The sequence below is a fragment of the Panthera pardus genome, unplaced genomic scaffold, assembly GCF_024362965.1.
Source record: "Panthera pardus isolate Hobbes unplaced genomic scaffold, ASM2436296v1 HiC_scaffold_16, whole genome shotgun sequence".
NCBI lineage: Eukaryota > Metazoa > Chordata > Mammalia > Carnivora > Felidae > Panthera > Panthera pardus.
Genome location: NW_026526721.1, coordinates 42,170,471 through 42,198,151, shown reverse-complemented (window position 1 = coordinate 42,198,151; position 27,681 = coordinate 42,170,471). Strand labels below are relative to the sequence as shown.

The window sequence follows — 27,681 nt, the reverse complement described above, 5'->3', positions numbered from 1 at the left end:
ACCTGAAGTAAAATCAGAACAGCAAACTGACAATGGATTTGGCAAAGTGAAGACAAATCGTTGACTCGAACATGAGCCATTTCAAGGATTTGCAGGGATAGAAGCACAAGAGAAGTACGTTGAAGAAAATGCGATATGAAGTATAGCAGCCACTACGAAGTATACTTTCCAGCTATGTGAATAGAGGACTGTGAAAAGGAATGAACTGCTTGAGAAGAATGCAGGGTCAAAGGATTCCATAACACTTAAAGTTAAGAAGTCCAAGAGCACATCCTGCTAATGGGAACGATCCACACTGGCAAACTCTTGATATAAGAAATGGAAGGGATTATATGCAAAAGTAGAAAGGATTGGGATCTATGGTACAAATGGAGAAGGTGGCCTTGGATAGGAGCAGAAGCACTTTTTCCCTATTATAGTCTCGAGAAAAGGCAATATTTAGGAATAAAAGCAGATAGTTGAACAAATTTGGTGGTCCTAAATGAAAGAATTCTTACATAAGTTTCTACTTCCTTAAAGAACTAGGAGGCAAAATTATTAGTTGAAAGCACAGCGGAGTTGATGGATAACAGGAATATACATATACATAACCTCCTAACGCTATAAAATAAATTTTAAATTATAAAATACAAAGAAATTGAAGAGCTTTCTGCTGTGTCAATTATCAAGTATTACCAGAGAAAAAGATGTTTCATCTATGTCAGCTCCTAATGTTTAAAGAACTTTATAAAAAAGATAAATTTAAAACCAATGACAAACTCTCCACCTAATCAGGTGGTGATAAATTTCTTCTGCCCCTTCTGAAGTTGCACTATATCCTTTTATCTATGACATTACTGATACTGGTTTATAATTGCTCCCAAATTGTTTATCATGGAAACTGAGAGCATTAAGTATTATTTAATATTCACTAGCATAATTATGTCCAAAAGCGTTTGTAAAACTGTAGAGTTCTATTAGTATTTATATCTGCACATAGTGCTTTTACAGAAAGACAACACAGAAAGATTCATGGCAAAGCAATATATCGCATATAATTTTCACTGTTATATTTTAAAACTAATTAGAATCACCCTGGGAGGACTGGATGGCTCAATCAGTGGTGCAGTGAAGCGTGACTCTTGATCTTGGGGTTGTGAGTTCACGCCCCATGTTGGGTGTAGAGAAGGGCGCCTTGGGTAGCTCAGTTGGGTAAGCATCCGACTCTTGATTTCAGCTCAGGTCATGATCTCATGGTTTGTGAGATCAAGCCCTGTGTCGGGCTCTGTCTGCACTGACAGCACAGAGCCTGTTTGGGAATCTCCCTCTCTCTCCTCTGCCTCTCTCCCCAGCTCATATGTACGAGAGAGCGTGTGCTCTCTCAAAAAGTAAATAAATAAACAAAATAAAGTAAAATCTTAAAAAAAAAAAAAAAAGAATCACCTAACCTAAGCAACAAAAACAACAGAATACTTAATTAGTTGCTTAACATATTTTATATGTTATCCACACACTAGGCACTAAAAGTATTTTTTTTCCCTTAAAATGATTACCTCAAAGGGAAAAACTTACTAAGCATTAGAGGGACAATATTAGAAAATCTACTGGTAAAATTACTATGAGCACCTGGGCTCATGTTCTCACCTACTAAACTATGTCATTTTCTGTAATCAAAAGCTTCATGTAGCCTGAATTCATATAATGAGACATTTTAAAAGCTCTCCTAATTCATCTCCATCCAGACACAGCATATCATCAACAATAACTATTCATATCCATCATCAATCACACTTGCAAAGCCACTGGTAAAGCACTGCACTAGCTGCTTTAAATACATGATCTGAAATTCTCATGACAACACACTTACTAAAATCCTTATTTACAAGTGTAGACACGGAAACTCAGAGCAAGTAACCTCCCCTAGGCCTGTCTGACTTCAAAGTCAGAGGTTACAACTTGCAGCTGTAAAATAAATAAGTCATGGGAAGGAAAAGTACAGCATGGGAATACAGTTGATGATGTAGTAAGTGTATGGGGACAGGCGGTAACTACACTTACCACAGTGAGCATTTTGTAACGTATACACAATTGCTGAATCACTATGTAGTACACCTGGAACTAGTATTACATGTCAACTATGTTTCAACTAAAAAAGAAATTGGAGGGTATGTTGATTCCAGTGCTATTCATACTACTGCAAATGTTACTCACTTTTTTCTATTTTTTTAAAATTAAGTTATAAATTGTTAAAGCAAGAGTATACAGGGGTACATGAGGGTAGATAATATATTGCATACCTTAATCAGAGTACAGGTTAATCTCTATTGTACCTAGGGGAGTAAAAGGAACACTTTCTAAGTAAATAAACAGGTTAACATGATTACAGGGCAAAAAGTTTGAATAGCATCTATTTTTAATCTCTTCAGTCACTTTTACTTTTCTACTGAAATGGTTCACATGATTATATACAGCTGGATACAAAAAACAGAATTACAATATTTTATATCTACTTTTAATACAAGAGGTATTTAACCACTAAGTCCAAAGAAGTAAAGTGACTTGCCAGACTCATAAACAAATGCACACCAGCTCTTAGAATTCAGGTTCCAGATTCTTCATCTTCTCTCTAAACCCATGGTTTGTCAATTTTTCACCATTATTTCAGAGATTTTCATCAAAATATTATGCTTATTAAGTAGTAAAGCTATAGAACTGTAAAACATAACTTCTGAGCTAATAAAGCACAGAAGCCTAATGATGTTCTATGATTCTGACCTTTCAAGAGAACTCTCAAGGCTGTGACATAAAGTGACATTTGGCTGAGGCTTCATTTGCAGTGACACATGCTATCAGGCTGGTGTGCAACAGCACGTCAGGCAGAGCCAGAGACTGTCTAGGACCTTCTACTGTGCTGATCTAACTTTGCTCCCATAGCATGAAAGAATTCCGGCTCCACCAATTTGCAGTTTTGTGATTATAGACAATACTCTAATTTTTCAGGTTTATTTCCTTCTGTTGAATGGCTGAATTTTCTCAGAGGTCTGATATTGTTCTCTGTTTGTTCATCATTCTAGGGTGGGAAGAGAAAGTTATCTAGATGTTGAAGTTAGTTCTGAGAGGCTTTGTGGGTCCTAAATCAGCTAGTTTAGGCTCAGTCAAGGGAGAAACAGAAGAAGAGATGAGATGCTGTCATTAAATTTTGCTCCTGATCGGTCCAGATGTTTGTGGACTGGAAGGAAGCAGCTAAGTGCAACAAGGGGCACTAGAGCCTGCCTGCTAATTCAAGTAACCTTGCCCTGCCTCTCCACAACCCACCAGAGCTCCTAGCACTGAGCTTAGCAGGGTTCTTCCCACTTATTACCTAGTGGACTCTTCAATGTCATACCTATTACATGCTAGGGTTGTATCAGTTAAGCACAATTTCTTATCTGCATGGGGCAGTGAAGACTACCTGAAGGCCTTTAAGCAGAGGAACTGTAAAATGATCAAATGTGTATGCTAAAAAGAGCTCTCACATTCTTTATATACTCCTGCATTGTTTCACTTGTTACAGCATGTACCAGTTTTATAAAACATCAAATTTTTTGGTAAAACATCAAATTTTGTAAAGTTGAAAAACATCAAAAAAAAAAAAAAAAAAGAAAAAGGTTCCTGCTAGCAATGCAGAGGAGAGCTTGGAGGATGGAATAGACAACAGAGAGACTGGTCAAGACCAGTAAGTAACACAGGGGAGGAATGTAGAGGGGATGAAAGGAAGCACATCAAGGCGAATAGAGAGGGAAGTGGAGACTCAAGCCATATTAATACAGTAATATCAACAAGAGGAATTACTTGTAGGTCAGAGAGAAAAAGGTAAACAGGAGAATTTCCAAACACAGGTTTGGGGTAGATATTTAAGAGGGGTTTAGAAACATATGAAAGACGATGAAATACAGGGGCTCCTGGCTGGCTTAGTCAGAAAAGCATGTGACTCTTGATCTTGGGGTCATGAGAGCTTACTTAAAAATAAATAAATAAATGTATATACATATATACGTATATGTGTGTATATATATATACTTTTTTTTTTTAAATAAAAATTAAGGGGAGTCTGGGTGGCCCAGTCAGTTGAGCGTCAGACTCTCGATTTTGGCTCAGGTTATAATCTCACAGTTCATGAAATCGAGCCCCACATTGGGCTCCACACTAATAACACAGAGCCTGCTTGGAATTCTCTCTCTCCCTCTCTCTGCCCCTTCCCTGCTCATGCGTTCTCTCTCTCGCAAAGTAAGTAAAACTTAAAAAAATACATAAAAGGTAAAAAGGTGAGGTACAAATTATTATATATTATATACAACAGTATATATTATGAATTTTGCAAAACTATGCATAGGAAATTCATCAGAATGTTAGCAGTGGTTGGCTCTGCATGGTCAATCAACTTTTTTTTTTTTAAGTTTATTTATTTATTTTGAGAGCGGGGACTAGGGGTGGGGGGACGCAGAGAGAGGGAGAGACAGAATCCCAAGCTCTGTCAGCACAGAATCCGATGTGGGGCTTGAACTCACAAAACCTGAGATCATGACCTGAGCCGAGATCAAGAATCGATGCTTAACCAACTGAGCCACCTATGCACCCCTTGATCGACGTTTTTGAACTCACTCTTCCCTACATGTTCTAAATTTATTAACAATGTGCTCTTTTTGAATGTTTTGTATACTTTTTAAGCACACTCATTTCAAAAAGCAGTTTACCTTTATTAATAAGAACCCTTTGGTTGTAAAATTCCCCAGATGAAAATTGGTCAAATGGCAAATCATTCTACATTTCACAAGCATATTATAGTATCCATAATGAACTCTCATGTCTTTGTGAGATCTCACTGACCACAAAATTATAACAGTGAAGCAATCCCCTAGTTGGAGGTTTTCTGGGTTTTTTCACCTCTATTCTGATAATCTATTAGGTGAGGTAGGTGAAAGAATTGGAAGTAGGCCTCCTGCTGTTATTTGATTCTTCAGTGATAACTGCAGTTGCTTATGAACTGCAGGCTCCCATCTCGGGGCTTTTCCACATACATCTGCCTGACTGCCTCTCTCTCCTCAAGTGTCATCTCCTCAGTAAGACCCACTATGATTATCCTGATTACAAGAGCAACATACCCCTGCCATACCACCACCATAGGATAAGAGATTTTTACTTTTTTTTCAATATACTTATCACCGAATGTCTGCTATAACTTATTTATTACATTTACTGTGTGTCTCCAGCCCTAGAATGTAAGCTTCTGAGGCCACCCATGGATTATATTGTTTTGTTCCCAGCGGTATCCCCATCACCAGAACAATGACTAGCACATAGTGGATGCTCAGTAAATATTTGCTTCATTAACACATGCACGAATTAATAAATGAATAAATTGAGTAAATGACTATTAGGTTAAAAACTACACACACGATTATGTTACACATGAGCATCAGTCTTCTCAGTCATTAATACTTTTTACTTTAGAAGACGCTGGTTCTTTGCTTAAACGTGTAGAGACTAATTAAGCCTATGTGGTTCAACAAAATTCATTCTTCATATATATGTCTATTAAACTTTCCTTCAGATTCAATAAAGGTAAGAATTTATTACACAAATCACTTTTCTAATTGGTTAAATGTGTAAAAATTAAGCCATAAAACCTGTACCAATAAATAATGCCATAAAGTCTTATTTCGTGTAATCAGAGCTTCCAAACTGCCTCATTTAAAAATGTTCATTTACTACTGAGAACCACTAAGAAACTCTGCTTATAATTTCCCACTTAACCATGTGGTAAGCAGGTTGTTTTTTTTGTTTTTTTTTTTAATCCTCAGTAATGAAACAAGCATGAGGAAAAAGGACAAGAAGGCAAGGGCACACATTCAACTCGTTCTGATTTTAAGAGCAACTTAAAGAACTTTCACTTTATACTACGTCTTATAGGTACAGCACCATCTGGTGTTTACTATGCAGAAAGGCTATGAGGGCAGGTGGTGTAAAAGTCCTTTGTCACTTTGTAAAGAGTGTTAGGCAGCTGGACAAAGTGATACAAGCATATGACTAAGTTGATAACACAGATCACATATTCAATTTGGAAATATAGAAATAAAAATTTGGAAATCAGTGTGGCATTAGAAGAATAAACTTTTTAAATAACTTCCAGACAAGAATACTCTTTAAGAAAAACAGGACAAAGGCAAAACATAAATAAGTTATTAAAAGAGGGCAAAAAATTTTCTGAAAACCATTCTAGAATGTTATTAATAGGTCATTTCAAAATGCAAAATTTGATAAAAAGTAAATTATCAAACAAAACAAAGAGTTTACATTTGAATACCCAGAAGACTGAAGTATAACTCTTCTTTATAATATAGCCTCAACCCTTAATCCCTACAGAGAACATCACAATAAGGTCTCACTATATAAACAATCTCGTTAACTGCATACATTTTATTATACTAGGACATGATGATTTTAGCTTATTCAGCTTATTTTAGCTTATTTTGGAACTTAGGTAAATTTTTTTATTGGCTAATGCCACTGCTCCTGTGTTTACAATGACACCAACATTACTTACACCAGTATAGGCTTTCCCGATATCCTAGGATGTCTTAGCACTTCTGACATTGTCTCTTTTGTCTCTTCCATTCTCTCTTCATCACTGGAATCCACAACAAATATTACCCCATAGGACTCAGCATAGTAATTCTTCCAGATACCCCGAATTCTTTTTCCACCTCCCAAGTCAAAGATGGTGACTTCAAATTTGCCTTGTCTGAGGTCAATTTTGGAAAATCCAACAGTAGGAGCTACATCTTCAGGATACTCTGTTTCAAATCACACAAAAGAAACAACCTTAGACTTTAAATTAATAACATTAACTACACAAATTAAAGGACATAAAAAGTATTTTTCATAATTTAGTCTTAATTGGAATGTTTATTATTTGCTTACACACTAAGCTTTACATCTAAGCATACTGGTAGATATGGAGAAGGGTAGATACTATAAAATATCCAACCAGAATTTATGCTCCATGCAGATAAAAATGTCTGTATTTTGCTTATTTGTTTTGTATTGACCCCAGCTCCTAGAATAATGTCTACCATATAACAGGTACTTAATAAATATCTGTAGAAGGAATAAATAAATAAATGAACTCTTGCCTTTAAGGCTATTGACTCTCCAAGTTACAAATAATAAAAATTTCAACCCTTCAACACTACAGCCATCCCCAGGGACCATTACAATTTCTGTGAAGCTATACAGAAAAACTGAATATTTAGAGAATAGTTGAGAAGAACCAAAGAATGGGAGAAGCTATGAAGAGTAGGACCACTCTTTTCAAACTACTGAATTAAAGCTATAATTGAAATAAAAAAAACTTTTCAGGACAGCTTACAAACATAGAGCAGATTTCATTGTTTCTAAGGAACATGTTTCATATGTTTTCATAAATTTAAAATTGAATTTTTTTGGACTTCTGTATATGACAATACAAAGAAGGCACAGGATGCATGATTATAACTGCCAAGGGGGTGGTAATAATGACAACATTAAAAAGATAACTAAGGTTCAAGAAAGACTTCAACTAAGAGCTCAGACTTAGGCCTTAAAGCTAGGTAGTATGTAGACAGGCAAAAGAGTGAGCTAAGTAGCAGAAATAGCAAAGGAAAGAAAGTACAAACTGAACTTTGGCGCAAACCCTTAAGATTGGGAATGCAGACTTAAGAGAGTTCTGAAGACAGAGAAATGGAAGCTGAAGGTATTTCAGCAGACCAATCATATAATTAATGTGACTAAAGTAGTGCTTTTTTAAGGTACATCTTTGCAAAATCTCTAGAGCTGACTAGAAATGAGAGTGACGGCCACTTTTCAGAGAGATATGAAAATGAGAAGAATGGAAAGAGAGAACTCATGAAACATTAATAGAACCTGGTGACTCAATGGTTATGAAGAAGAGTTCAAACTTCATGTTTGTCTCTTTCACTCTCTCTTCACCACCAGAATCCACAACAAACATTACTCCATTGGACTTTGTTTACAATGGCCACAATCTACACTAGGCTTTTTAAATTAAAATCAATTAAAATTAAATTAAAATTTCAGTTGCTCAATTGAACTATCTAGATTTAAAGTGCTCAGAGCCACACAAGGCTAGTGGCCCACACTACTACTAGACAGAGCCAATACAGAACATTTCTATCATTGCGGGAAGCTCTGTTGAATAACACTGGTGTTATTATTCCCACATTCAACAGAATATTTGCTATTACAAAGATAAATTTGAAAGGCATTTGCTGGTAGGCTTAGGTGCGACTGGGCAACAGACTTGCCACGTACTACTCCCTTTCAGCAACTACTTTAGTGTAGTTTAAACCACTCCCTAGAGGCACCTGGGTGGCTCAGTTGGTTAAGCCTCTGACTTTGGCTCAGGTCATGATCTCACGGCTCATGGGTTTGAGACCCACATCAGGCTCTGTGCTGACAGCTCAGAGCCTGGATCCTGCTTTGGATTCTGTGTCTCCCTCTCGCTCTGCCCCTCCCCTGCTTGCGCACGCTCTCTCTCTCTCTCAAAAATAAACAAACATTAAAAAAAAATTTAAACAACTCCCTAGAAAGTTAGCAGAGACGTTACAAGTCACACTTTTCTAAGGTCTTCTTTATCTAGGAGAAAAAGAAAAGTTTAGAAGCAATTTAAGCAGCGTGATATTCCTAAAACAGGATTACCCTGGACATCTAAAACAAATGGATCTAATCCAGGCCAGAATTGGTTTCCATAGTTAAAACAGGCAGCCATCTTTGAATACGAGTTTAGAGGTACCCCCAGGAAATTATCAACGCAAATAAATCAACTATGCTGGAGTAGGGATGAGGGAACTAATACGTATAGACACCTACTCAGTACCAGGAATTTGTTAGGCATTAGGATGTAAAGATGAATAAGATAGTGTTGCTGTCCTCAAAGAACATACAGTACAATATCAACAGATATGTATTAATGGAATTAACACAAGAATCTATATTTCTATGAAAAAAGTCTGGAGAGGATACTATAAGGATGTTATAGATTACATGTGTCCATGCCCCCCCTTTCCCCCACCACCTTGCAAAACTCCTATGTTAAAACCCTAATCCCCAATGTGATGGTATTTGGAGGTGGAGCCTTTGAGAAGTAATTAGGTTTCAGTGAGGTCATGAGGGTGTAGTCCCCATGATGGGATTACTACCGTTATAAAAAGAGACACAAGAAAGTTTGTCTTGTGTCTCTCTGCACCACATAAGAACACAGAAAGAAGATAATTGTCTGTAAATCAGGAAGAGGACTCCCTCATCAAGAACCCAACCATGCTGGCACCCCGACCTCACACTTCCAACCTCCAGAACTGTGAGAAATAACTGTTGTTTAAGCCACCCAGCCTATGGTTGGGTATAGCAGCCCAGACTAAGACTGAGGGCATTCAAGAGGAAAAGGGTAAAGAGGAGGGAGGGGAAAGTTATGGTACACAAAGGCTTCAGAAAGGCCGTGAAATAAAAATGAAGTCTTAAAAACCACAAAATTATAATAAAGAAGGGAGAAGAACATTCTAGGCAGGAGAGCAACATAAGCACAGATAAAATGATGGCAACATTCTCAGGAAACCAATTCAAATTAGGTAATTTTTTTAAGGTTATAGGGTAGGCAGAGCCAGGACTCAAATCCAGGTCAGAACTTTAAAAGTCTTCCCTCCCTGATTTGTCTATCCTTTCCTCTGGTTCCTACTCACGGTTCTGTGTTTCAAGACTCAGGACTAAATGTTCTGGATACAACTTCCCTATAAATCCTTTCTGATAATTCCTTCCTACTTTCAGTATCACCTGCACTATCATAATATTCTGTCTTCTTGCCAGTCCTCACAATAGCCTATACCTTCCCAGTAGCTGGAACCAATCGTTGTATCCTTAGTACTTAGCACAAAGTACATAGTGGCTCAACATTACAGACTGCCATGACAGCTGAAGCTACTGTTCTTACATCCATCCTTCCTTTTGTCATGCCACATATTTATCCATCCATTCATGCTAGTAGCCATTTATCATGTGTCTATTATAGATCAGGGATCATATAATAACCAGGGGTACAAAGACAAATGGTCCCCAACCCTGAGGATTTCGGTAAAGTATATGTGCTAAGACAATCTCTGCGAAGTCCAAGATAAAGTGAAATATATCATCGATAACTTATTTATTGAGCATCTATTGTATGCTAAGCACCGTGCAAGGTCCTAGATACACAATAATAAGATCCATCTTCTGACTTTACAGAGCTCTTACATAGAGGAGAAAAGGGGAAACATAAACAAACAACTGTAATACAATGAAGATATTTTAATATCCAACAATGCTAGGGACCAATTTACACAAAGAAGAATTTTGCTACCCAAAAAACAACTGTTCCTTAGAAATTATTAGGAAATTGCACTGGACAGTCAGAGAATCCTAGTTTTTTAGCTGAGCACATACCTATTTAGGGTAAAGACTTAAATCCCTAGCCTCTGTGGCAGCTAGGAATGGCTATTAGAACATATTCTAGATAGTGAGCTAGTGGTATAGCATTAAATGTTTAACCTCTCTTGCAGGACTTTGATATGTAGTGTTTGTCATTTTCCATGGTGTGAATACTCCCACTATGGCCAATTTCAAACTACCAGTGTGAGGTACCGGAACACACGGTTGGGAAGGGATATACCTAACTGGATCTCGATAGCTGATATAAGCCAATAAGAGCAAGTAAGAGCCAGCTCCAAAATACCACTGAAGTGATGTGGCAGCTTCTAGTCCATGCCCTTAAAGGAAAAGAAAATGGCCTCCCTTCCACTTTACCTCTTCCCTCAGCTGAAATGCACAGTACTAGTGAGCCATTTTGGACCAGGTAGGCAGGGGAAAAAAAAAAAAAAAAAAAAAAAGAGGAGAAGGAACATAACACCATGGGGGTGTTATGCCAGCCCTACACTACTTTTGCATGCACTATTATGAGAAATAAAATTCTATTTTGTTAAGCCATTGTTATTTTAGGTCTCTTGTTAGGACAACTGAACCTATATCCAATGACTACAATCACTTTGGCAGCCATAAAAAAAGAGAAGTTGATTGAAAGAAGCAAAGGTCAAGGTATGGAAAGTATTCCTTGATTAGAAAGCTATAACATTCTAGATGAAAGACACTGAGGATGTGGATTTAGATACTACAGTTAGAAGAGAAGCAGATATATCCCAAAAGAAATGTGTGGGGGGGGGGGGGGAGGGAGAAAGGGAAGAAAAGAAACAGAAATGAGGCAGAAACAAGCTGAAGAGTGGAAGCCATGGCAGATATGTTGTAAGAAGACCACCTACTACACCTATGGCATGGCTGAACTGAGACACCAAAATGAGTAAAACTGCCCTTTGGGAATTTATGGTCTGGAGAGGTGAAGAGATACAGGAACAAAGAGGTAATTAAGTAGTGATACAAGCAGGTATAGGTAAGTATAGTCCAAAGCAGAGGAAGTAGCCAAGTCTACTGATGGTGATGGGAATGGGTAAAGGTAGCAAGAGGTTGGAAAAGACTTCATAAAGGAGACTATATAACAAAAAAACCATCTTTAGAGATTTTTAGATATTCTGCTTTAAAACCAGATATTCCCTCTACTAAGACAAGTGGGAAGAGCATAAACAAATACAAAAGCATGAAAAGGTTCCACTGGAAAATTTCATGTAGCTCTACATAACTGGAATCTTTAAAAAAAGAAAAAAGGTGAGAAATCAGCCAGTGGAGTAGGCTGAGGAGCAAACAAATATGAGATAAAGAACAAAAACAGAACCAGAGGGGAGCTCAAAGTGGAAAGCAGCTTTGACTTTTTGTTCATGATGTAACACCCTGAGTATTTTTTTCTAAACTCAGAAAGAGAAACTGATGGATATATGGAGGTGAAAATCAGAAGAGAAAGATCCTAATGGAAAGAGGGTGTTCTAAGCACACACAAGAAATTAGATAGTCTGATTCTTAGATTCTACTCCCTTGAATGTAAGGCTTTGAAGAATGGAAGAAGTGAAGATGTTTAGATGAGCAGTCATGGCCTGCAGGCCAAATCTGGCTCACTATTTTTATATGGCCCTCAAGCTAAGAATGTGTTTCACATTTTAAAATAACTGCAAAAAATATCAAAAGGATAGTATTTCATAACACATCAGATTTCAGTGTCCATAAACAAAGTTTCATTGGAAGGTGGCCATGCTCATTTGTTTACATATTGCCTATGGTTGCTTTTGCATTATTATGTCAGGGTTGTATAGTTGGGAAAGAGACTGCGTGATCCTCAGTCTCAAATATTTACTATCTGGCTCTTTAACAGAAGAAGTTTGCCAGCCCCTGGATAAGATGATGACAGTCAGTGCTCTGCGAGGATATAAGCTAGGAGATAGCACGAGGGGTACCATAAGAATCCACAGATGATAATACACAATTTATATCTAATATTACATGGTAGAATATGGGGTGGCAAAACATTTTCCTTCAAAAGCAAGTTTTGCAAGGTGTTAATTTTCTTTCATAAACCTCCATAAATAAAAGCCTCTATTTGGTATGCGTATCTTGTTGCAACATTCTTTTTCAGCAAAAAATATATGTTAAGTTTCTTCTCAATTCATACTCATGCTTGGCTGATGCTACATCTTCTGGGTACACAACAAACTCACTAGCACAGTTGCTTCTATGTTGTAGTAAACAGCATTAAATTAAGACTAAGTAAATACATCCAATGAGATGTAATATAAGTGACATAAAACTCTTTAGTAAAAAAGAGGCCCTACTTTTAACATAACTATAAAAATTACGTATCATATTGAAAAACAATCAAGACGCGCAAGGAAAGACATGCTGGCTAACTGTATTTCTACCTCCGTTTGATTTAGGTGCAGCCTTGGGACTAAATTCTGGCCAAGAGAATGCAAGTGGAAGATAGGTACCCTTAAAGATGGGCATGTCCTTTTTTTACTTTTTCCCTCCTGTGCTGAGAAGACAGATGTAATGCCTTTTATCTGATCAAAGACCTCAAGGATCCTCTGCACCTCTGCATTTATTCACATCTGAAACATGTTAATAGGCTGGTACTAGTAAGCTAGAATCTATTCCCCATATTAGCCACAAGTCTACTAAGAATACAAAGAGATGGAGTGTATACTATCTGTACCAAATGATTATGTAACAAATCAATTTACATAAATAAATAATTCAGAGTAATTTAATAAGAAACATTTTCAACTTACCTCCTTGGATTCCCTTTGCCGTTGCCGTTTTACCAGCATTATCAAGTCCCACCATCACAAGAGTCACCTTTCTTAAAATAATAAAAATTTAAAAATCACTTTTGAGTTAATCCAATATCAGGGGAAAATAAAAGCAAATTCATTCACTCAAGCAACATATAAGGAACATCTACTACGTATAGGACAATCTGCTGGACCCCAGGCAGTTCAGTAATGAATGAAACAGATTCAAAAAACAAAATTCTTGAGAAATATCCTTGAAGTGTCATCCTTTTGTTCTATAAGCAAAAAAGGAAAAAAATAAAAGAAAGTTGTACAAGAGAGAGTACAAAAGGTAGAGAAGAAATAAGAGAAAGAAGGAAAAGGATTCTAACACATGAGCTATTTATCATGGCTAAAGATTCACACACACCAACGGTGTGTTCAGCTCTGTTTTTAGATATGCAGCACCTTTCCAAGTATAAATCTTAAATACGGTATAATAACATGATTATTAAGTGCTAACATATTTTGGAAGAGTGTTCCTAAAATTATAAAGCTTAAAATACTTTTGATGACATAGCTAAACTTCAGAGAATCAGAAAAAAAAAAAAAGTCTAGTTCAATTTACAATCGAAGAAACATAAACCCAGACTTGTAAGACGACAAGTTGCTTAGAGTCAAAACCAGAACCTAAGTCACTTAATTCCTAGAGACTTCTTAAACCTGGCATAGGTATAAAGGAACAAACCTATTATAATGGTCCTATTATCTTGGCAATTCAGTCTACCACTAAAGCTCATTTCTGTTTCAGGCTGAACCACTGCACAATACAAGAGGGAAGACCATTCATTAACACCATGGATTTGGGAATATAGAGAGAAAGTCGCAGCATAACACAGCTGTTGTGTTAAAACCACAGGGCCACATTCCTATGCGATACAGTCAGGGTTTCTGCCAACTCATCTTCACTGAGGATCATCTCAAGAAGAGTTTAAAAAAACAGAGCTTAGATGTTAGAAGGGGTGTTCTTTCATCCCTCTAGCCCTGACTCTCTTGGATATGTTGTGTTGAGTTTTTTTGTTTGTTTGTTTGTTTTTAATTCCAGATGTCTTCAAAGGATTCATACAACAAAAAGAAAGGACAGAGTTGAGGTGTGAGGCAGACAAGTTAGGGGTTGCACACTGAGGAAGAACACACTGGGTCTTGCAAAAACCAAACTGGTTGCTTATTAAACCAATTAAATAGTTACTGACCACCCCCTGGACGCTAGACACCAGTGTTCTAGGTATTTGAGATACACCTTTTTATTCAAATGACTGCAACAAAAAAAAGCAAACAAAAACAGACACAGAAACTCTTCCCTTACTAAATTTACACGTTAGTGAAAAGAAACAGTAATAATAAATGTAAGAAATAAGTACATTATAAGCTATGTAGTATGTTAGAAGGTGATTAGTTACTATAAAAAGAAGAATATAGAGTAAAGCAGGCTAAAGGGAGGCAGGAATGGAGATGGGAGCCAGGCTGCAGTTTTACATTAGGGTGATCAGGGCAGACCTTCTTGAGAAGGTAAAATCGAAGCAAGGCCTTGAAGGAGTTAGTCATGCAAATATCTAGGGCAAGAGAGAACACCCAGGCCAAAGGCATTAACATGAGGGTATGCAGGAATGTTCTAGCATCAGCATGCAAGTCAATGTGGTAAAACCCAGTGAGAATGGAGCAGGGAAGGACAGGGAGCAGGGAAGGACACCAGAGGCCAGATCATGCGGGGCCTTGTAGTTGAGGGCTTTGGTTTTTGTGAATGAAGTTAATTTACTCTCCATATTAATTTCCTTTGTTATCCAAGAGCCTTAGTCTTCTAAATGTTTCAACCATCTCTACCCACCATGGGAAATGAATGGAAGTATATCTAAGCTTGAGTAAGTACAAGAATAAAGTAAGCCACAATTAGCAGCATCCCCTTACCCCAACCTTGTCAGCCAGTGGTGGGGTCAATGGGAATGTCAAAGAGAACCATGACAGATTACGAATTTAAGGAGCTGTCCAGACTTCAAGATGTATTATAAAGCTGTAATCATCAAGATAGTATGGTACTGGCACGAATTTAAGGAGCTGAGGTTGTATTTGAGGTCCAGATATCTCTGTGCATACAGAAATTTTGCCTGCATTATCAACTTTGAAAAATATGAATTTACTTAAGGAACTGTGTGTGATTTTTAAGAATATAAATTTATTATTTTGTTTGAAGAATTCATAACTACTAAATATCAAATAAGATTTAAACACAAAATAATTCCCTAAACAAAATACAATAAATGATTATCCAAAAGAGATGGATGGATAATGTCACATTTATGTAATATTTTAGGTAACTCAAGTTACTAGATATACAATGAATTAGATTAAAATGATATTAAAACAAATTCAATTGTCCTCTGAAAAATGTATGATGCATTTCAAGATCCACCATGCTTCAAACCTGACCATAAACCAAAACAATTACCATGAGGGAACAAATGCCCACAGTATGCTTATGTGCATCATTTATTCTATAAATATTAATTATATACCTTGTACAGAGCAGCACACAAACATCCACAATCCCTAGCCCTCCTATACCTTACAACAAGAAACAGGTTGCTGTCCTTCCTTCTGTATTACACAGGTTGCATCTTAACGTTTTCTCTCCATTCTTGTCTGTCGGCCTAAAAAACCTTCCAAGTAATTGCTATTACACATTTTGAAACACTGCTCTTAAAGCTAGCTACCAAAGATATTTGCTTTTTACTTTAAAAGCTTTCCTTTCTAGGGGCACCTGGGTGGCTCACTCGGTTAAGTGTCTGACTCTTGGTTTCAGCTCAGGTCGTGATCTCAAGGCTGGTGAGTTCAAGCCCTACACTGGGATCCGCGCTAAGAGTGTGGGGCCTGCTTAGGATTCTCTCTCTCTCTCTCTCTCTCTCTCTCTCTCTCTCTCTCTCTACCCCTTCCTGCTTGTGCTCTCTAAATAAATAAATAAATAAGTAAACTTAAAAAAAATGCTTTCCTTTCTTACTAAAATATTAGGTTCAAACAAAAAAAGTCCTTCAAACATACAAATCACTTTGGAAAATTATAATTATGCTGAGACTGGCATAAAATAAGCCTCTCTAGATTTCTTTTTTACTTTGACTACTGTTGAAAGTAGTTAATTTTTTAGATCATTATGCTATATACTTGAAAACATGACTTTAATTAAATACTTGAGGTCATTAAAGTCTTAATGAATAAACATAACATTACCAGTACAAATAAAAATCAGCATGAATTACTGCAATCTCTGATAACAAAGCATTGAATTTATACTTTCAGAATAGAATGGATTTAAAAGGTTAACATTCACCTAACACTCAAAATCCTATGCAACGTTTTAAAACATGAAGATGTACAATCTAACACATGTTAAAATGTACATGTCATTACACCTGCTTAAAGTATGGTAAATTATCACTGGGAACAGTTGGCTGTGGTACAAAAATGGAAGACATTCTATGTCCTTTAATCTTATGATTGCTGATCAAGTACATTAATCCTTCAATTGAAAAAAAAACAGTATACAGTGTTCTTAAGTTCATAGCATCTGGAAAAGTTGACACTAGCAAAAAAAACAATCATTTAGTCATTTGATCAGGCAGTAATTCAATAAAAGTACATTAGGCATTAGGCATTACAGACACAAAAATGCCTGAGACATGGTTTTCTATCTCAGTGTACTCATCTTCTAATGAGAGTGACTAAAACATAAACAAATATTAGCACATTGTGACACTATGACAGTTGAATATGCACATCTATATATGCAAGATGTTTAAGTAATACAGGGCAAGATAATTTTAGCCTAGAGATACAGATACAGAAGATCAGGGAAGCTTTTTACACAAGGCAATGCCTCAGCTAAATTGTTAAAGTGGAGAAGTTTGCCAAGCAAGGGAAAGGTGCAAATAGAAGGAGGGAGAATGAAGAGATTCCAGACTGAGAACACTGCCTGGGAAGATACCATACCAAGGAGGGGAGAACTGGCAGGATATCGGGTTGCTAAACCCAGGGGTTAAGAGCACACCTCAGTAGAGCCGTATTAAACAAAAGGAGACCATGTTTGCTAGAGGCTCATCATACATAATCACGACTCACTACAACTACACATTGAGTGTAAAGGAAACCTGATATACTTCTGCTTTAGGAACTAGTATCAACAAATAGTTAACAATGTGACCTTCCCAGAAGTTATCACTTCATTCTTATTGCAGTTTATCCCTGAGTCTCTAATTATATATCAAACTAGAAAGGCTGGGATGGGAAGGACTATGTTTTTATCAGGAACAAATAACAGGGATTGTGTGCAATCTGATATATTTGCACACAGTTGGTATTAGAGAGACCTGTATTCAAGTCCCAGATTTGCCACTTCCAAGCTATATGAGCTGGGCCATGTTATTTAACTTCTTAGAATTTTATCAGTAAAATGAGATTATAACAACTATCCCATAGGGATGTGGTAAAATGAAATATGACAATGCAAGTGAAGTGCTCAATGTCTGTGGCACAAAATAAATGCTCAATCAATAGCTATTCTTACTATACCACAAAATTTAAGCTAGGGAGTCCATGAGATGAGACCACAAAAACAGGCAGGAACCAGATTACAGAAGAGAATGAACAGGTTTCAGTTTTACACACGTCGACAGCAGTGCTTGCTCATCTCACACTGAAGTCTGAAGCTGCAGAAAGATCTGTCTTGGGTTTATGAGACACACCTGGTAATTAAAACTATGAGAAGAGATGAAAGATCCCAGGGAGAGCACAGGACGGAGAAGAGCCAGGGGAACATGGCACCCCAAGAACCTTTGAAAAAACTCTTAAAACTGCAGTCAGAAAGAAATGAGACCAAAGAAATGGCTGCACCGGGAATAGTTTCCAGAGGGGTGAAGAGACAATCAATATCAAATACTGCAAAGTTTTGCAAAATAAAAGTATCTTTTATACAATTGCCCCAAATTAAGTAACTCAGAAGAAAATGCTCTCATCTTTTCCCAAATCCTGCAATAACCAATGCTTTGAATTTATACAGTATGTCTCAACAGTTCAAAGCTATTTTATCCTATCATTTACATCTTACTGTCCCTGCAAGCAGAGCAGGTACAAGTTACTCAAGGCTATAGCGCTAATAAGAAGTTAGTCAACAGAAGTTTCCATGGGAAGTTTAAGTACAATGGTTTGTAAAAAGTAATAATTATTACTATTGAATTATTACTATTGAACCATTTGTTTAGCCTGTCATTTATTCGCATCATATATATGCACACAGGGGCGCCTGGGTGGCTCAGTCGGTTAAGCATCCAACTCCAGTTTGGGTCATGATCTCATGGTTCCTGGGTTTGAGCCCCACGTCAGTCTCTGTGCTAACAGCTCAGAGTCTGGAGCCTGCTTCTCCCTAGCTCTCTGTCCCTCCCTGGCTTGCACTCTGTCTCTCTCTTTCTCGAAAAATATTTTAGAAAGTATTTATATACATGCACAGAGATAAACATGTGGCTCGTTTTCATCAAGGAACCTTGCAAGTATCACCCCAGACTTAGGTCTGTCACAATCATAACCTAGTTTATGGACCTAACAGAAGGTAGATTACCTAGTAACAGGGATACTGAGGTCATGAATTGCATCCGGCTAATAAAACCTAATCATGATGTCGATGGAATCTAACTATAGCATTTTTCTGCTTAAAATCCTTAAACAGACTCAAGTCCCAACTCTGCAGACTCCTCTTCTGACACTCTCCTCCAGTAGGCCTACTAGTCCTGCTATTCCCCTAGTCCTTTCTGTCCTTCCTGACCGTCCAATGCTACCACAGCAAACAGACCTTAATTTTTCTCATGCAACTTCTCACATAGTCTCCTCTACTGGAACTTGTCAATCAGCTCAGGAGCCCCAGGATCAAATGTGCTGGGCACACATTAAGCATCTTTACGGAATGACACAGCATAATATATTTTCTGACTCCCCCATTTGCCTGACTAAACATTATGTAAAACGAAAATATATAATTTTCAGTTGGTAAAGTATTATAATGGATTTAATTTATATTAATCTTCACATAAAAGTAACCGTTTAATCTTAGAAAACGTAATCACAATTATTTATCTTCTTACACCAAACCAAAGAAGTTTACGTGCCCAAGTTTTCAAGGAAATAATTAATGGTGAGAAAGATTTTTAAAACTGAAGTAATTCTGAGTAAAAAAAAAAGTAGGGATTAAGAGTCAAAAGCTTGTTTTATATATTTAATCTCAAAGTCTCTTTGTATGTAACAGATAAATAATTTGATATGTAAGAAATATAAGCAACATAATACTGGGCTTTTGAACTCAGATTCAGAAAATATTTGAATTATTAATCTTCTCTGATTTTATTGCGATCATTTGAACATCTAAAATTCTAAACTTCCTGATCTATCAACTAAGGAGACAATACCTCAAATGAGATAATTACATAGAAACTATTTCTAACTTCAAAAATATTTTGCAAGTCAAAATAAAATATTTCACTAAAACACTAAAAAAACCTGACACATCAAATTGATATTACTGAAAATATTTGGAACCACATAAAGCAAGTTCCAAAGTTAAAAAGTAATGTAGACACATGTAGGAGAAGACACGTGGGAACATTATTTTATGATAAATGTACAAGAGAAAGAAAAAACCTACCACAAAAAAAATTGATACAATAAAAAATATTTACCAAAAAAAAATTATGGCGTGATTTTATTGTACAAGTGCATTATTTGCTGACATTTTAATTCAAACTGTGGAGTTCAGGATAATATTACATCAAAATCACTACCTAAATTTATGGAGGACCATAATAATAATAAATAGCAAGAGGACCAAACTTGAGATCATATGCTAACTCTGAAATCTTAAGTCAAATTTTTAGTGTCAATTTATTCATTCCTAAAATATAAAGAGGTAGAATACGAATGTCTCTAAGTCCTTTTTATCCTAAAATTCTAAACTTCGTACTGAGGATAAACAAGAAGCCACAGGGGTTTAAAAAGAAATGTGAAACATTCCAGTTCTGTGTACAGCACATCAGATAATCCTTGCTAATCTGTATGTACAGCTTAATTAACAAATTAAAAACTCAGCAATTTCTATAAATGGCCTAGGATTTATAGTTATATTTATTTAAACCAAAAAACATGGCTATGTACGCCTTACCAAACACCACAGTGATGTACAGAAAGCATTAATCTGCAGTGCTTACTGTAACATCTAAGTCTCTTCCTTTAGACTTGGCCAAATGAATGACAATTTACTAATAAATTTGCGGTAAAGCTTAGATAGGCTGAATTGTAACAACAAAAAACACAGGTAGACAAGAAACTAATTCCAGCTAGTGGTTACTTCTGGGGATGGATTGGTAGGAGATGAATAGGATATAGGGAGCTTCAAAGATTTGTTATCTATTTTTCTTTAGAAAAAAAGCAGAAATGTGCTAACCAAAAGTTAATACTTGTAAAATCTGGGTGATAGGCACATGAGTACCTAGTATATTTTTCTTTTTGTTTACATTAATAGTAAAAATACTTTTAATTTATTTTTTAATGTTTATTTATTTTGAGAGAGCGTGCACATGTGCACATGCAGGGGGAGAAGGGGCAGAGGCCAGGCAGAGGAGCGGGGAGGGGCGGGGGGAGTAGCATAGAGAATCCCAAGCAGGCTCTATGCTGTCAGCACAGAGCCTGTGTCGCAGGGCTCAATCCCACAAACGGGAAGATCCTGACCTGAGCTGAAAACAAGAGCCAGACGTTCAATCGAATGAGCCATCCGGGTGCCCCTACCTATTTTTTAATTATAATATTATATAACTCTTGTTGCCAATTTTTTTTCATTTAAATTGATATTAATTTTCTGCTTCTGTTAGGCGAGCCACTTCTGAATTCATGCCCATGGGAAGCTTGGGAAGCACAAATTTCTTCAAGATCCAGGCAAAATTATACTGCTTCCAAAATCCTGCTTTCTATTCTTGCTAAAAATCTTGGAAATCATCTTTCAATTCTTGCATATTCTATCATATTTTATATGCACTAATGCACTAATACCAAGATGCTACTTGGTATAAATAATAGGCATTCAAAATATGTAAATGATAATATGTAAGGGTAAGGACCTGTTTACAAGGTCCAGAATATACTGACCACCATGACTTGGGGGTTTGTGTCCAGGATGAAGCCTGTTCCCTATACACAAAATAAATTTCAGTAGAGTTTTAAATGTTAAAAATTAAAATATGAACATATTAGAAAAAAGGTGTAGGTGAATATAATCTTGGATACATATAATGGAATATAATTATTACACTGAAAGAGTGGTGTATTTAAATAAAATTTTTTTTTTAATTTTTTTAACATTTATTATTGAGAGACAGAGAGACACAGAGCATGAGCAGGGAAGGGGCAGAGAGAGGGGGAGACACAGAATCCGAACGATGCAGGGCTTGAACTCACAAACTGCGAGATCATGACCTGAGCTGAAGTCGGACGCTTAACCGACTGAGCCACCCAGGCGCCCAATAAAAAAAAAGTTTTTAATGGTTATGCTTCAAATGCCACCAAAAATTCACAAATATAACAAATCAAAAAAAATATATCTGCAATATATACTACAGAGAAATGGTTACTACTATATACATTTAAAATCTCTTTTAGAAAATTCAGTAAGAAAATGCACTTGCCTCGATAGAAAAATAGAGAAGGAAATCGTTGGGAAGTTCCCAAAACAAGAAATACAAAAGTCCAAGGGAAAAAATAATTTTACTAGGAACTCAGAAAATAGAAACTAAAAGCAGATAGCATTTCCCCCTATAACTTGGAAAAAACAAGTGATGACTCTCACTTTTTGAGGGGAAAAAGGCACTTTTATATACTTCTGGTGGGAGTAACAAGTGATTTTCTTTAAAGCCTTGCTGAAGAGCAATTTGGCAACAGATATCAAATACATTAAACTTTTTCATACCATTTGGTCTTGAATTCCATTTCTAAAAATATTTATATAAGGATGCCCACCCAAGCACTGCTCACAATAGTGAAATATTTTAAATATCCTAAATATCTAATAACAGGAATGATTAAACATTCTTTGGTGAATGTATAGAACACACTATTCTGCTTAAAAAGATGAGAAACGTGTAATGTTGCAAAAAGATGTTAATTATGATTAGAGCAAAAATAAATAAAAAGCTGTGAAACAGCAACTCTATTATCTATTGTTTAAAAATTCACACATATGGAAACTATCAACAAAACAAAAAGGCAAAGAATGAGAGAATATATTTGCAAATCATACATCCAATAAAGGATTAATATCCAAATGTATAAAACTTAGGAGAATATACAGACACAACTCAAAAAAAGAAAAAAAAAAAAGCAACCCGATTAAAAAACAGGCAGAGGACGTGAACAAATATCTTTCCAAAGACAACTACAGACAGACAACAGGCACACAGTGATGCTTAACATCACTAATCATGAGGGAAACGTAAATCAAAATTATAATAAGATATTACCTCATACTGGTCAGACTGGCTATTATCAAAAAGACAAAAAATAACAAGTGTTGGTGGAGATGTGGTGAAAAGGGAAATCTCATACACTATTAGTGGAAATGTAAATTGGTGCAACCACACCCATGATGGAAAACATATAGTACGGAAGCTCCTCAAAAAATTAAAAATAGAACTACCATATGATCCAGCAATTCCGCTTCTGGGTATCTATCCAAAAAAACCACAAAAATACCAATTTGAAGAGATATATGCACCCCCATGTTCACTGCAGCATTATTTACAATACACAAGATACGGAAGCAACCCAAGTGTCCATTGATGGACAGATTTAGAAGAGGAACTATATAGATATGCAATGGAATGTTACTTGGTCAAGAAAAAGAATGAAATACTGTCATTTACAACAAGGATGGACCTAGAGGGTATCATGCTAGGTGAAACAAATCAGACAAAGACAAGTATCATATGATTTCATTTATATGTGGAGTCTAAAAAACAAATAAACATACAAACAAAACAGAGACAGAGACAAGAAACAAACTTGGTTACCAGAGTGGGGAGAGATGGTGTGCAGGTGAAATAGGTGAAGGGGATTAAGAGATACAAACTTCCAGTTATAAAATTAATAATTCATGGGGATGTTATATACAGCATCAGGAATACAGTCAATAATACTATAATAACTTTGTATAATGTCAAATCATAATTACACTTACCATGGGGATCATTTGATACTGTATAAAAATATTGAATAACTATGATATACACCTAAAGCTAATAAGATATTGTATGTCAGTTACACTTCAATAAAAAGAAACTTTACAGATATGTAAGAGATTCTACACCAAAATGGGAATCTTTGGGTATGAGATTGAGGGTAACTAATATCTGCCACTTTTTTGCTTAGCCATCCATGCCATCAAGCCATCCTAGAGGACCAGTGAGAAGAGCTGAATAAACATTTCATTACAAAACATGGATAAGTAGAGACAAATGCAAGGTGCAAAGCAAACACAATGAAAGGGTAAAGAATCTAGCTGGAATGCAAAGACAGTTTCCTGAAAGAATTGCCCAACTGACAAGTGAGGAATGATTAGGAACAGCCAAAAAAAAGAAGGGCATTTGGTGAGGTATGGAGGGCTAGAGAACTTAAGTACCCCAAAACTGGCACAACAGGAGGAAAAAGGAAAAAGACCACTGGCAACAGTGTAGAGAATCTATCAGAAGGGAACAGTGGAAAGTCTGTCAAAGACATCTGGGGGAGAAATAATGGAAAGTTTAGCTAAAACAGAGCAGTGGGTATGGAAAGGCTAAAAGAGTGTAAGACATATAAGTGGTATTAAACAGGTAGAAACCAAAGGACTTGATGATTTGAGAGAACAAAGCACAAAGAGGTATCTAGAATCACTCTTGGCTAGATTTGGGTAAAAGGAAAGCAGAAGCAATTCAGCATAGAAATGAGAGAGGACATAAAGTTCAATTTTGGATACGCAGGGATTGAGGATTCTTGTGGAACAGGATAAGTAAGTCTTCAAGCAGTAGAGGAGTCTTTGCTGGAAATATGAACTTGAGAGTCAATGTTTAAGTAGCCGCTGAAGTCTCTGTGTGGTGAAATTGCCCAGGAAAGGAGAATATACGGAAAAAAAGAGAGAGTTGAACACAGAATCCTGGGGAAGACTTGAGAGTGAGATGAAGAAAGGCTAAATGCCAAAAAGAGACAGAAAAGACAACAGATAGAAAGGTAAAATTTTTTTAATTCAGAAAAAATAAAATCAGAGAATTTCAAGAACAGAATGGTCTTACGTGTCAAATGATGCCAAGAGATTGAAAAGAATCCATTGGATTTAATAACCAGGCAGCATCTGGTGTAGCAGGAACAACTTCTGGGCAGAAGTCTCCTAATGTAGGAAGTTAAGGAATGCATGAGAGGAAAGGAGTTAAAGTGTCAGAGACAGGAATCCATAGCCAACTCTTCCATCTGGAGTGAAGGGAAAGAGCAAACATAGCTGCAGGGACAGAGGGTTGTTTATCATGGTGGGCACAGAATAACGGCTTCCCCACAACGTCCACATCCTAATCGATGGAACCTGTGAATATGTTACCCTACATGGCAAACCGCTTTTGCAGACACAATTAAGTGAAGGATCTCTTATGGAAGCTTATTTTGGGATGGCCCAATTCAATACAAGAGTCCTTATAAAAGGGACTCTTAAATGTCCTGGTAAAAGATCAGACAAAAGAGATGTTATGCAATTGGCTTTGAAGATGGAGGAAGGGGGCCACAAACCAAGGACAGCAGGCAACCTCTTCCCAACCCCCCCCCTTCCCACCCCTCTGGAAAAGGCAAAGAAAAACAGATCCTCTCATAGAGCCTCCAGAAGGCATGCAACCCTGCTGACCCATTTTAGACTTCTGACCTCAGAAATGCAGGGTAATAAATTTGTGTTTTAAGTCACTAAGTTAATAGTAATTTGTTACAGCAGCAATAGAAAACATTTGGTTTGGGTTTTTTTTTTTTAGGTAAGAGAGGCTTGCGCATGTTTGGCACACTAAAGAAAACAGATCAATGCTATGAAGACAAAAGAGAGACTTTATGTTTTTGACAATAAAATTTAACAAAAAATTTTGGGGTAAAAGTTTAGGTTTATTCTTGTATCCCAAAAGTCTTCTCTGTGATCTCTGACAAAATGCTGAATAACTGAAGCTCACTAGGAAATGGGAAATCACAAGAAAATCAAAACTTTGTTATAATTTACTCTTGGTCTAATTCCAAAGTCAACATTATTTATAAGGAGTAACAAATTTAAGGTTTCTTCATAGGGTAAGCCTAAAAAAGTGTCATTTTCACGGACTCTTTCCTAGCACGGTACCTGGCACATGGTATTTTCTCAACAAATGAATGGATATCAAGTAGCAGGTGCTAAATATTAATACATCTAGCATTCCAAAATGAAAGGTTAAGAAGTGGACTTTTTCAACTAAAGGCTTAACTAGATGTTACATGAAAATTGAAGCTACACTACAGTTAGAAAGACACTTTCCATCAGCTATTCTCACTTAATACAACACTCTTAAGGCACAGAGATTATCACCCCCATTTAATCGATGACAAAGGAGGGGCCAAAGTGGTTAACTCATGTAATTATTAAGCAGGGGAGCCAGATTTCAAACCTAACTCCTTAAAACAGTGAGTGAGTGAGTGAGTGAGTGTGTGTGTGGGGTGGGGGGGGGGGGGTGTTGGAAAATAATGTGTGGATGTTATAAAAACTGTATCCCATGCTTCTCTGTTTAAAGAAAAAAAAAAATCCCATTACAAAAGTCAGGAAAAACACACAACGGGTAGTTTCCAACTCCATACGCAAAAGACACAACTTCTTAAGAAATTCGAACCCGTTTAAATAATAAGAGTACGCATTCTGAGAAATCTGAAATGTAACTAGGCAAAAAAGCTACCTCCTGCTCTCTCCCTCGGAGACGATTCAAACTGGGAGCAAAACCATCCCCCACGGCCTGGGAGCGACTCTTCCCGGAGGAAAGGTGGCGCCCCAACAGGCCCCTCAGGGGGCAACTGTCCAAATCCCCTAGGACGGCACCGGCCAGCCGGGTGCAGCTTACCTGACGGGCTCCCGCCACCGCTTGAACCAGCTGCAGCAATTGGCCATCAGACTGAACATCCCAGGCCGCTCCTCCCAACGCCTCCCATCCGAGCCCCGAGCGAGGAAGGGCCCCTAGTTGCCCCGGGCCGAGTCCCGGCGGCCGCAGCCGTTCCGAGGCACCTCGGAGGCGGAGAAGTCTGGAGTGGGGTCGAGGTGGTCAGTCCCAGCGCCAAGTCCCGGTAACCGCGCCGGCCGGCGAGCGAACAACGGCCTCCTCGCCCAGGCACAGCTCGGCCAAAGGCGCAGACACCCAAACCCGAGTAGTGTTAGCGGAGCCCCGCCAGTGAAAACCCCGCGTCGACGCGCTGACGTTTCTCCCAGGCGCGGAAGGCCCTCCCCAAGCACCGCCTTTCGCTTCTCCAATCAGCATTCGTCGGCCCGTGGTGCGGGCCGCTGAGTGGCTGAAGGGTCGGGCTCCCCTTCCCCCGGGACGGCGGGGGGCGGGGAGGTGGCGCTCGTAACTAGGCAACCGGAGCGTCCACAGATGAGTTGAAAAATCCCCGACAGATCTTGGGCAAGTCCTCTCTGTATACCCACACAAAATGTGTTGCCAGCCGAGGGTGTTGTTCCTCGTGTGTCTCTAACCCCAACTGAGATCCAGAGAGCTTACTTAGGTCTTGTGCGTGTTTTGTTTTGTTTTGTTTTGTTTTATCAAGCAGGACTGGGATCCTTTGGGACTCCGGTAGACTCTGACTGCACAACTGCAGAAACAATGCCCTGCGACAGTTATTATAAGTTAAGGACGAGGGGAAAACTCATTTGCTAACTATCCAATAACTCAGATGACAGTGACGTTTTAATCTCTATAATGTTTATTGCTGTTTGTTACAGAAAATGTAAAATGATATTGTGGGGGGTTATGATTTCAAAAGAAATAGTATGTTCATTGTAGGAAATGTGAAAAACACTGAAAAAAACATAAGATCAGAAAACAAGATCTCACATTCACCACCCAAAGATAACCAATATTAACATTTCAATATACTTTCTAGGATTTTTAGAAAGTATTCGGTTGCTAGCTCTTTGGTTTCTGCACGATGGAGATGATGATATGCTGTTTTTGTACTGTCTTATTTTATTTACAAAGGTATGTGATGTCTGCATTTGTTTTTATATTTTTTTGAAAAAGAAATGACAAGGGGCGCCTGGGTGGCTCAGTCGGTTAAGCGTCCAACTTCG

General features: G+C 37.4%; 1 protein-coding gene across 4 annotated transcripts in view; it reads right to left on the bottom strand.

Annotated features, from left to right (window-relative positions):
- ARL13B (ADP ribosylation factor like GTPase 13B) overlaps positions 1–26,790 on the bottom strand; it is a 69,188-nt gene extending 42,398 nt beyond the window's left edge. For 3 of the 4 annotated variants that reach the window (XM_019429962.2, XM_019429964.2, XM_019429963.2), the window contains exons 1-3: positions 26,462–26,790; positions 13,269–13,339; positions 6,563–6,812 (exon numbers count right to left, since the gene is read on the bottom strand). In XM_019429962.2, coding sequence (XP_019285507.1) covers positions 6,563–6,812; positions 13,269–13,339; positions 26,462–26,520 — 380 coding nt within the window. In that variant the 5' untranslated portion in view covers positions 26,521–26,790. The remainder of the gene's footprint in view (positions 1–6,562; positions 6,813–13,268; positions 13,340–26,461) is intronic. The other variant, XM_019429965.2, reaches the window with a different exon arrangement.
- Between the last annotated feature and the right edge of the window lie 891 nt (positions 26,791–27,681).